General features: G+C 38.6%; 1 protein-coding gene across 1 annotated transcript in view; it reads right to left on the reverse strand.

Moving 5' to 3' along the window:
* Window positions 1-230: 230 nt before the first annotated feature.
* The window catches only part of LOC135211516 (uncharacterized), a 629,390-nt gene continuing 617,411 nt past the window's right edge, over window positions 231-12,209 (reverse strand). Inside the window, 2 exon segments of the mRNA XM_064244821.1 lie at window positions 231-2,777; window positions 2,779-4,670. Of these exon segments, the coding sequence (XP_064100891.1) occupies window positions 2,472-2,777; window positions 2,779-4,670 (2,198 nt within the window). The 3' untranslated portion in view covers window positions 231-2,471.

The raw sequence follows: 12,209 nt of genomic DNA on the forward strand, positions 1-12,209 counted from the left end.
ACAGCAAATATATGAATTCAATGTCTTGAGTCTGCAAGCCATCCTCCTTCACATTTCAAGGGTATCCTAATCCATATTGATTAGTTACTTTCTTGTGTCAACAACAAAATGTCAATCTTGACAGCAGAAGAGAAAATGGAGTTGAAGAAAAAGGTTAGAAACCTTAACCCAATCAGTATAGAACTTCTGAGGGCCAAGTTAATTGTGAAATAGGCAGAATAAAAGTGCCATCAGGTCATGTCTTTATTGCTAACCCATGGATACTCAAACAATACAAGATTAAGTAGAACGTCATGATTTAAATGTATGAGTTGCAGATTAACTTTGGTGACAGCTTTCAATATGCTACAGTTTAATAAGGGAAGACAACAATATTAAAAATATAACTCCAGTTTTTATTTCAAAAATTGCTTTAATAAATACCGCACTACGTAAATTAGATATTTGTTACACATTAACATATATTACAAGGTATGACAAAAATTTAATGGTAATTCCCTTATTCTGAAACACTTCACATATCAAGTTATTAAATAAAATTGCAAACCTTTAAATAATCTTTATGAAGAACTGGTTACAAAACTGTCTTTATACAAGTATCCTGTGTTTGAGCATAGAGCTTAAATCATCCTCAAGCTCTTTATATAATAAAAGGTCTAAAGATAGGAAAAAATATCTTGGCTTCATGTGAAGCCTCTTCGTCAGGGATACACAAGTAACATGGCTAAAGCATAATGATTCCGTTGAGTAAAAAACTAAATACAGGGACTGAAGTCGCCTATCCTATAAGCATGTATGATAACTATACATTATATACATCATTTGAGTTTATTGCTACAACAAATGATACATGACTGAACTGATTAAGGGACAAAAGGCACTTCCTAATTCAGATAAATTGTTAGTACTTCTAGGTTTCTAGGAAAACCAAACCATTATCAAGCTCAGTTTGGTAAAACTGGAATCAATATCATTTTGGGAATGTTCAGGAACTTCACATAGTGGAAAGGGAAAGCTTTTTTTTTTTTTTTGCCTTAAATAAATGGTAAATGAGATCAAACTTCGGCTACATTAACTGACCGACTAAAGCCTTCACAATATCAAATTAGGACATTAACTAATTTGTGTAACAGCTAATGTTTAACCTATTACTTTTGCCCATCTAGGTAATACAGCAGCAAAATACTGATTAACTGTTGTTGGCCATCTTGTATAAATTCTATTCATAAAATAGTCAACAACACTATGATGAAACATGAGATTTGGTGCTTTCTTGGTTGTATAAATGGCTTTGTGCTAACAGTGGGTCACATTATCCAAATGATTGTGGAATGACGTGACTTTGGCCTACTGTACAAACCACAAGGCTTGTGCAACACTGTGTGTACCCCTGAGACAAGTAGTACCTTTGTATTTTCCTTGGGTAGCTGAGCAGGACTCAGTGTAAAATTTTTAAGATAAGTCTCAAAAAAATTATCTTACACTAGAATACAGACATTAGCTTCAAACAGTTAACATCAGTAATATTAAATGGGGGTTTTATAAAAATGGATTGGCTCAATCCATATGAAAAAAATGTTTAGCCAAAAGTGATTTCACTTGTACAGAGATACTGTATGATTTCGACTATCAAGGAAATTTATTTTCAAATATGTATTGTGAAATTTAAAAAAAAAATTTCATTACAGTAAGATGTCATTGGTATAAAATGTTGTAACACTGGACTGCAAAAGGAACAACATTGCACCAAATTAAAGACAACAGCCTGCTATTAAATAATGATAAAAGAAAGCTGCAATAAATAGATTTATATAGATATACTCTAGCACTTACAGTAGAACCTATATATCCCAAAAAATCCCTAAGAGCATGCAGGCTAAAAGGCTGGCAATCTGTCAGTCTTGCTGAAGTCAGAGGGTTTGCTAATGAAAAAAATATGCAGCCAAATAAATCTTACCCATCCTTCTCCAAACCATTATAAAAATACCTAATGGGGTGGGAGGGTCTTTAGTTATCAAGCTCCAGAGCTTGTAATGCAACAGTAAAGCTGGCATTTCCTTGCACTAATTGTACAATAACATTTAATGTAATATACCAACAAAATTAAATTTCTACATATACAGCTCATTAATACCAGATGGTCAATGAAAACTGATGCACAAAACCAAGTACTGTATCGTCATAGTAAGAAAACAAAATTTATACAATGCTAGTTAAAAAAAAATTTGTACATAGACAGAAAATATATAAATATGTATAGATGCACACATTATATGCATATTACTACAAGAAAATATACAGAGAAATAAAATATATTAAGTACAAAACTTTACACATTTTATTCTATAAAGAATGTTGATAAGCTATGACTTACCACCATACAATGGTGTTCAACAGACAGTTGTCTCTCAAAGCATATAAAATTCTTGAGCATCTTTTTACAATAAAAAAGGACTAGATTAAGCCTCATGTCAAAGAGCCGTCTCCATCGACTCTTTTTCATCTGTTTCGTTCTGTTCATTTGGTTTAGATTCCTCAGGTTCTGCTTCCTGGGCAATTATAGAAACATCTGGTGCTTGTGGGGGTTGAACAAGTGTAGTGTTTGGTGTTGAATGCGCAACATCATCAGAATTTTCAACAGGAGAAGAAGATGGCGAGTATGAAGTGGCAGTGTTAGAACTACATGGTTCACTGTAAGCTCGTGCCAGTGGGCCTCTGACACTTTGTATGCTGCGCCTCTCAGGACTTCCACCACTGCTCTCTTCCTCCTCTTCCTCATCATCATCATCATCATTCCTCATATTCCTCCTCCTCTTCAATTTCCTCTCCTCCATGATCTTCTAGAATTGTAGTACTAATAATTTCAGTTTTGGGGGCACGAAAGCGGCGGCCACTACCAAAGCGGCTCTGGAAGAGAAGTGCCCTAGCCGTGTTTCGAGAAGAAGGGGGCATAATGACACCTTCACCATGAGTCTGGGGAGGTGGAGGCTGTGGTGGTTTTACTACTGGAGCAGGTGGAGGGGAATACCCATATATAGAAGGACGAGAAGCTTTCAACATTTCTACAGCTGAAATTCTCTGACTACCACCAGCAGTACTCATGCTCTGGTTTAATATCATTTTCTTAAAATCAACTCTAGTGGTCTGTTTTGGTGTGGCTTGGGTTGTTACAGGGGACTGAGAACCTGCTTGAGATGCAGCTGTTAGCTGGTTCTGAAGTGGTTGCTGGGAATTTAATGCTTTCCCAGGACTCTGATAGCTTTGCTTTAAAATATCTACTTTACTCTGAGTATCACTTGCAGAGTTTTGATAGTCTGCTGGTGGGTCAACACTTGTTGGGGAATCTTCATCTGTTTGAGAGTCTGGTACAGACAGCTGTTTTACAGTTGGGTCTCGAGAATGGGTTGCAGCTTCTTGATTGTCTGGAGGCCAAGAACCATAGTTATTGTAAACCTGAGGTCTAATAGCATATGGTGGAGGAGGATTTACACCAAAAACAGCTGGAGACTGACTTCGACTCGTCGGTGCCGAGTTACTCTGACTGCCAAATTCACCTGTGGCAGCAGTCATAGTGCTCCTGTGGTAATTATAATACTGGGGGTGCCGCATGGCAGCATAAAATTCTTCACGACTCATATAACGCCGCCCTCTAGTTAAATCAGTCACAGTGAGATCAGTAACATCTGACATCACACTCTGAGGAGAAGGGTTTACAGATACAAAGGAAGACTGGCTACTATCAGGTGGTGAAACAGGAGTAGTTGGAAGTGATCGTGGGCCTAATCCTCCCCCACCTTGCTGTTGTGTTTGTTGTTGTTGCTGCTGTTGCTGTTGTTGTTGCTGCTGCTGCTGCTGTTGCTGCTGCTGCAAAGCTTGATGCTGAGCCCTACGGCTGTAATAATAAACTTCTGCTGATGGGCTACTTCGGTAACTATGCTCACCAGAGAGTTCACTGGAATATGATGAATTCATTTCTGATGATCCTGTGTCAGGTGAAGGATACCTAATAAAGCTAGAGTCATCAGAATGAACGTGTTTGCGTGCTCCTTTTTCAGAAGCTGCTTTGAACCCTCCATCATCATCTTCAGTATTCTCTTCCTTGTTTTTCTTCTTTCTCCTTAGAGGTAATGTCCAAAACCATTTCTTCTTTGGAGATTTTTCAGTCTTTGATTCTTTTTTCTTTTTATCCTTATCTTTCTCCTTGTCTTTTTTACTTGGTTTTTCCTTCTTATCAAGAACTTTTTCTGGCGTGCTCGGATTAGATGCAGCTGATCTTGGAATGGGTCTGTTTTCAGACCCAGGTCCATAAGCATCTACACTTGACCTTCTGGAAAACTGATGTTTATCAAGCAACTGATGCTGTTGTAGTTCAGGTGGCAGTGATGTTTGTGGCTCAAGGGATTGTCTTCTTGAAGGAGGTAAGGAACTATAACCCCTCTGATACCGCCCAAAACTAGCTGGTAAAGTCCCTCCTACCTGAACATGTCTAGTCATACCAATTCTTCCATAAATATCGCTGTCAATGAGACCATGATGATCTGGGTACGGAGGAGGTGATGTAGACATGGGCCTTGGTGGAGGTTGCTGCTGTTGTGCTTGTTGACCTGCAGCTCTTCCTTCCACCACTAACCCCACACTTTGCAAACTACGCTGTGATCCATACATCATAGCTGAGGAAAAAGAAGGTGTTATATAAGCAACTACCGTAATAACTTGTGAATAAATATTTAACATTCCAATCAAATGGAAATTTGAATGTTAAAATTAGCCTTGTGAAATCCACATCCAGTCATTTACTTGGAACCAGTATATATTTGGCTGTCAGTTATGTTCAATAACAGTTAACATCACATTTAAGACCAACCATAAAATGATATCCTTTTCAACAACAAACTTAGTATATTTCATCAAGTTCCAGAAGTAATTCAACTACAATATGAAGACCACTGATTTCACAATTTATATTCTTTTAAAGTGTACAAATGCTGCGCTTTGTTTGAAAGACAGGTTACATAGTAATTATGTAGGTTCATGCTTAAATCTGCAAAATAAAATATTTAATAGAGAGCCCAAGATCTGTAAATTTAAATAAATATAAGAACATTAAGTGAAATGTACAGATATGACTTATATTTAATAGTAAAAAGATCAGTCGTTATAGTATGTAGTTTCTGTGAACATACAAGTCATTTTTAATCAATTTATAGTGATGTAGGCTGTCAATCAATAAAGACTTATTTTTTTTTACACTACACAAGACAGTAACCAAGAGGTACTTAATAGTGTCAAAACACTTGACTATCATGTAAGGTATACTAACTTATGGATTTTTTTACACTACACAAGACAGTAACGAAGAGGTACTTAATAGTGTCAAAACACTTGACTATCATGTAAGGTATACTAACTTATGTCTCCATACCTTTCTCAAAAGTATCTGAACTATGGAAAAGTTTGAATCCACCACAATTGTATGTTTATCAAATTACTTCAAAGAAATAAGTACAGAAATTCATTTTTAATTAACAATTATCTCAAGTTAGCTAAATAATGCAGCCTTATTGCAAATGTTCTAATTGAAGGGGCTAGACCTTTCCTCTTTGGTGGAGTTACCTATGCTAATGAGTAGTTTTAAATAATCTTGTCTCCCCCCACCCACCAAGGGTCTGTCAAGCCCATTTCAGTTTTTGGACCAAGACCTTAATCTTAAGGCTGTTTTCCTTTTAGCTTTGGCCCAAGTTGCATGGCCTGTCATATCTTTAGATTTGTGGGGGACTTCTCTCTTCCATTCCGAGATTGCAGAAAAAACTCAGAATCCTTTTATTGCAGACAAAAGGTTTGCAGGTTTCCCAATCTTCTCCCAAAGATTTCATAGAAGGAGATTGGGATGAGATGCTATTTTACCCTGTTCATGCTATTAAGTATTATTTGTAAAGGACTCGCTCCAGAGGCCAGTTTGTAAACTTCTTTTCATAAGCACAAGTAGGAGGTGCCTAGGAACATCCTTTCTTTTTGGCTTTGTGAAGTCATCAGGCAGGCTTATGTTTCCTAAAAGGAGGCAATGGGCCTCCTTCCCATTTGAGGGCTCATGAAGTCAGAGGCTTGGGCCTGTCCCAACTTTTTGGAAGAACTCTGTATTATTTCAGGTAATGAGGGTAGGTGTCTGGCTACCCTTACCTCATTCTACTGAAGTGATGTTGCTTTCAAGTCCATAGGCACCTTCTCCATGGGATCTGTGGTGGCTATCCAACATGTGTAGTCACTTAAGCTCTGAATTCAGCCTGGGTCAGTACCTCGTTCAATTTGGCAAGTGTGGGATACTCCACCACTCACCCCTCCCCTCCCCACCTGTTAACCACCAGGTTAATTTCCTTTTGACAAGTTAAGACTGATCTCCAGGCACATTGAGATACTACTACATAAAAAGCTTTGGTTTATGTAACTAAGAAAAATACAAACTGTTAGTTTTATAAACAAATGTTTTCTGTTACTAAATGAAATGGCTTTCAAAAGATTTCCTTTTGATGTATATATTGAGTAACTAGTGATCTCATGTGACTGATGTGGGCATAAGCAAAGTGACTGGCCTTTAATAACAGGTATCTGATTAATGGCCACTCCAGGAGGATGGCAGCATGGTCTTAGGTCTTGTACTTGCTGTAGAATTGGAAATTCTATACTACAAAGACTTGAGATACAAATTCTTATTGTTACATAAGCTATTGTTGTCATGCCAGGTACAACTGTTACTATGTGACTCTTTGATCTGATCCTGAAAAGCTGTCAAAAGAATTATGTGAATTCCAGATCATGGCTTGGGAAGGAAGTGCTTGCTTAATATACTAGAATCTTTCATCATAATTTCTGAGATATGAGAACTTTAGCCTGTTGAAGAGGCATCAGTGAATCCAGCAGTTAAACAATGGAAGGTATATGAGAAGAAAAATATCCTTCAGCCTCAGAAAGATATTTTTATTTGCATTATTCCTTCCTCTGTTGAACTACATTCTGCTTCTACTGCAGGATTTATATCTCAGAAATTATGGCAAAAGGTTCCAGTACAATAAGCAAGAACAGCCTTCCCATCAGTAATCTGGAATTCAAGTCATTCATTTCAAGTTACAACTTTACCCAACATGAAAACTGAATTTATTTCTCAACCCTTTACAGTTAACATTTCCAATTTTCCTTTGAGCAAGGCTATGGTTATAACATTTGATTCCCTATTTTATATCTCGTTGTCACAATACATAGGCAGGTCCCTAAGCAGGTTAGGTTTCACCATATAAGCCAACTATGATTGGCTTACGAGTACATGTCTCACCCTTCCTAATATTATCACTACTGTATATTTTTATTACTGGGTAGCTTGACCAGACCACATAAAATTCAGAAGAGAATATTTAAAAATTTTAACAGTTTTTAGAAAATGGAAGAGTGGAGGAATGTCTACAATATCACTCAAAATTTCTGGCATGGATTTTCTGTCTTGATGGAATCTCATGCTGGTCACTACTTTGAGCAATACTATATCAAACTATATTCAGCTGATAGGAACTCATCACCAAGCGCATTCATGGACACTGCTCTCTAAAATAGAGGGGTTAGCCCAATGTAGCCAGTGTCCTCCAACTCTCTCAAAAATGACATTTTTTAAATAATTTGTATTTGTCATAATTAACAAAACTTCAGTCTTAACATTAGGATAAGTCTTCTAGTGCCAGGTAGAAACTGGTAAAATTAATAAAAAAATTGTGTACACAAGGAACTATTGGCATGGATGCTTGATGACAAGCTATGTGGGATCTCCCACAATGCCTTTGCATCTCATGATTGCATCTGTTACTTTTTACCACCTTCAATAGAGGACACGTGTTGCTCTCTGTCTTTTTAAAGCCCATTTAGTTTGCCTGCTTTTTCAATTCTATTTTTCAGATGGTTTCGTGGTTAGATCTTTGGTCAACATCAGTGGCTAAGATCACCTCTTCAGCTTCAACCAGGAAATTAGTGGATGAAACAGCCTTTGTCAGATTGCTTCTGTCTGGTTCCAAAGCTATTTCATATTTAGCAAATTCAAGTGCCAACATTTGGGCTAATGTCCTGTTGATGGGGATATCCTAGGGTCACAATTTCTGTTGCCAAAGGACATACTAGAAGCAGCAATTGACAAAAGGATGGATACCAATGATAGATTGGTTCAACAAACAAGCAGTAAGTCAACAGAAAATCAGTCTGATGAAGTAAGGCAGGCTCAACAAACCCCACAGAAAAGAATAGTGAGGCCTAATCCTTCCCCTACGACGGCGAGACCTTCTCTAAGTAAGAAATTACCACAACGGCTCTTTCACAATCAAGCTAGTAGAGGAAGGGGTAATAGGGGCAGAGGAAGGGGTGCGAGACAATAGGTTTGGGGCCATTCCCCACTCAGTCACACCAGTGTGGGGATGCCTGGCGAGTCATTGAGAGGTGTGGCAGAGATTTAGAGCGGAGCAGTGGGTAGTGCATTAGACTTCACTCCACCCCTTGCAGATCAACCGTTACCACACATTTCTTTCACTCCTGGATCTCAGAAATACCTTATCTTCAAGTGGATTTTACAGCCGTACTTTCCTTTTCCCCAAGGCCAATGGCGATTGGAGGAAGGTTATACTAGATCCGTCAACTTCGAATCTTATTGTCAAGAAGACGTAAAGCAAAATGGAGACTCCAAGAACAGTCCTAGCAGCAGTCAGGGACAGGGATTTTATGCTGACAATATACTTGAAGGATGCACACTTCCAAATTCCAATCCATCAGTCTTCCAGGAAGTTTCTTTGATTCAGTCTTGCAGAGGTGTTTCAATTCAGGGTTCTGTGTTTCTGATTGACAACGTCTCCTCAAGAGTTTACAAGAGTATTCACTCTCGCGTCAACATGGGCTCATACTCAAGGGATAAGGTTAATAAGGTACCTGGACAATTGGCTGATAATAGCAAAGTCCCAAGAAAAGCTACTTCAGGACAGAGATCTTCTTCTCCAGTTTTGTCACAGCTTAGGCTTAGTGATAAATTGGGAGAAGTCAAATTTGGATTCAGTCAGATTGTGTATCTGAGGATGATTATAGACACAATAAAGGCCAAAGCTTTTCCATTAGATCAGAGGGTAGGAAAATGTAAGGAAGTGGTAAATTCAGCAATATATCACTTTAAAAATTAATGATTGAATAAACTACAAATTTTGGAGATTGAAAAGATTTTCTTGACTGAATTGCGTCCAAAATGTGCTGTTGGCCAACATATAGATGACCTGCACTCTCTGTGACCAATTCAAGAGAAGATATAGTTAGTTTAATACTATAGTATTCTTTGTTTTACATGATAGTTGCAGTTCAAGCAATGGATTACATCCATATTGATTTGTTGTTACACAATTTATAATTTTAGAAACTGGCACTATAATATTTTGTGCTGAAGAGTTATGAGATGTTAATAACAGTGGCTACCTTAATTATCATTATATTTCCACTATTACTTAGATGAGCATGCATCCAACTTACATTTATATGAGTTTCATGTAATTTTTGGAATAAAAATGTAATTGGTTGTTTGATATTTTGAGGGGTTTCTATAGAAGATCCATATTCGAGCCAAAACCCAGTAACATCAGTCCCTACTACTCCCCAGGTTTATCATGTGGAGGAAATAGAGGAATCCTCACTTGGAGGGGAATTGCTTCAGGATTATGAGGTAGATATTGATACTGAAAGAACCTTGCTGAACCCAAAAGGATCAGGGACACAATTTTCAACTAGCCACGGGGAAAACATTATTTTCAACTAGCCATGGGAAAAACATTATAGAAGTAAGTCAATCCCCCATGCAGCTTTCAGCTGATCAGAATCCTTCACCCAGAAGGGATACAAGGCCACCTAAACCCAATGGAAATGACAAAAGTTCCAGAGGGTTATAGTAATTAACCCAGGACCTCTGCCCCTTGGAAACAGGCAGCTGCAGCTCAGCTGTAGATACTCAAGTCAGGTTACTCAAGCTCCCCCAAAAGGGATACTACATAGTTTGCGGTATTTGATCAATTCCATAAGGAAATAATGAAGCATCAAAGGTGCCAATGAATGGCAACAGATAATGGACATTTTGCATGATTCTGAACAAGAAATTAAAGAAATTACCTCAGTCAGTAATTTATACACCAAATTGTGAACGCCTTGCATCTTGCAACAGAATAGGGAGAGTGGAAACCAAATCTGCCCAAACAAGAGCTAAAGGTACAATCCCAATTGGAACCAACAAATGGCCAGTTTGAATTGAGTCTTACGATCAAAATGTAACAAAGACTCCAAAATCCTACCCTGATAATCTTTGGCGAGATGCCTTGCTGTGCATATTATCTCCAGATGGTATCTCATCAATGAGAGAAATACCATGATAGTAGTTGTACTTGTTGAGTTTAGAGACAGGGCAGCATTTCCTAATACAGAATGGCGCCTGATACCACCTTCACCAGTCATGGAGAAACCTCAAAAGGAAACTATTTTCTTACATGGGAATTTAGCATTGAAAGCAGTAGATGACACTACCAGGTGAATGGGAAATGGATCTACTATATACTTGTATTATAAATAACCCATGTGAAGGCACACTTTCAAAATTATGTAATACAGTCAAACCCTGGTTTTCATAGACTTTTCAACAAAATTTTGTCTTGTTTATCGTACGTTTCCGCAGTTTTTGTACACTCGGAAACGCTCCATCTGGGGTCCAGTGCATGACCGGGCCCGTATGAAGCTCCCAAACAAAGCATCCCGTCTTCTTTCGTGACCCATTGTGGCTTTGTTTCTCGCTGAACAAGCATCTCCGCGCTTGTAGTCTGCATCACAGCATGTATTTGTTGTATTTTGTGCTAATTTTGCCGTAAAAACTCATTGCAATGTAGCCATCATGGACCAAAGAAAACTACAAGTGCCACCCCTTCCGTAAAAAAAGACCAGGAATATGATTGAATTTAAGAAACAACTTGTAGCCAAGTACGAAAGTGGTCTATGTGTAGCTCATCTTGCTAGGATGTACGGCGTCGATGTTGGCAATTGACTCTATCCTCGCAAAAAAACATAAAATCAAGGCAGCTGATGTCACGAAAGGGGTCGCGTCATTATCGAAACAGAGACCGCAACTAGTGGAAGATGTTGAGAAGCTGTTGTTGGCGTGGATCAATGAAAAACAGTTCGTGGGGGATAGTGTCTGAAGCGATCATTTGTGAGAAAGTTAGGATGTTGCATGCTGATTTAAGTTAGAAAATGACAACAAGTAGTGATGGTCTTGGTAATTTCAAGGCCAGCTGATGGCTGGTTTGAAAAATTCAGAAAGTGTACAGGCATCCATAGTTTCATACAGCATGGGGAGGCTGAGAGCTCAGATAAACATGCCACTGAAGAATTTGTTGGTGGATTCAGTGTCTTGAGGCTGAAGGATTCCTCCCCCAACAGGTCTTCAATTGTGATGAGACAGGCCTGTTTTGGAAAAAAAAATGCCAAAACAGACCTACATCACGCTGGGTTTAAGCCTATGAAGGATAGGCTAACACTCTTGGTCTGTGGGAACACCAGTGGGGATTTCAAAATCAAACCCCTACTTGTGTATCACTCTGAAGCTACAAGCATTCAAGAAAAACAATGTCATAAAGAATAAATTGCCTTTGATATGGAAGGCCAATAAAAATGCATGGGTCATGAGACAAAGTGTTTGGTCCGAGTGTGAAAAAACACCTGCAAGAAAATCAATTGCCCCTCGAGTGCCTCCTGGTAATGGACAGTGCTCCAGCACATCCTCCTGGCTTGGAAGACCAGTTGTTGGATGAATTTAAATTTATCACAGTGAAGTTTTTGCCCCCTAATACCACTCCTCATTCAGCCCATGGACTCTGGAAGAATCACTTCAATATCTTCAACTGCATAAGCCTTATATAAAGCTAAGGCATGGCAGGGATTGACTTCCAGGACAATGAACTTTGCTTGGAGAAAATTTTGGCCAGAGTGTTACCTCGAGAAGGATTTCAAAGGGTTTGAGGCTGACCCCGAAGACCCTACGCCTGCTATGGAGTCTAGTGTGTCTCTGGAAGTCCATGGGCTTGGATGTGTGTGGCAAGGATGTGGAAGTTAGTGGATGCCCACAGGTAAGAGCTGCAAGACCTTCAGCAAAAACAGCAACAGATGGCAGA

The sequence above is a fragment of the Macrobrachium nipponense genome, chromosome 4, assembly GCF_015104395.2.
Source record: "Macrobrachium nipponense isolate FS-2020 chromosome 4, ASM1510439v2, whole genome shotgun sequence".
In the NCBI taxonomy this organism is placed as follows: domain Eukaryota; kingdom Metazoa; phylum Arthropoda; class Malacostraca; order Decapoda; family Palaemonidae; genus Macrobrachium; species Macrobrachium nipponense.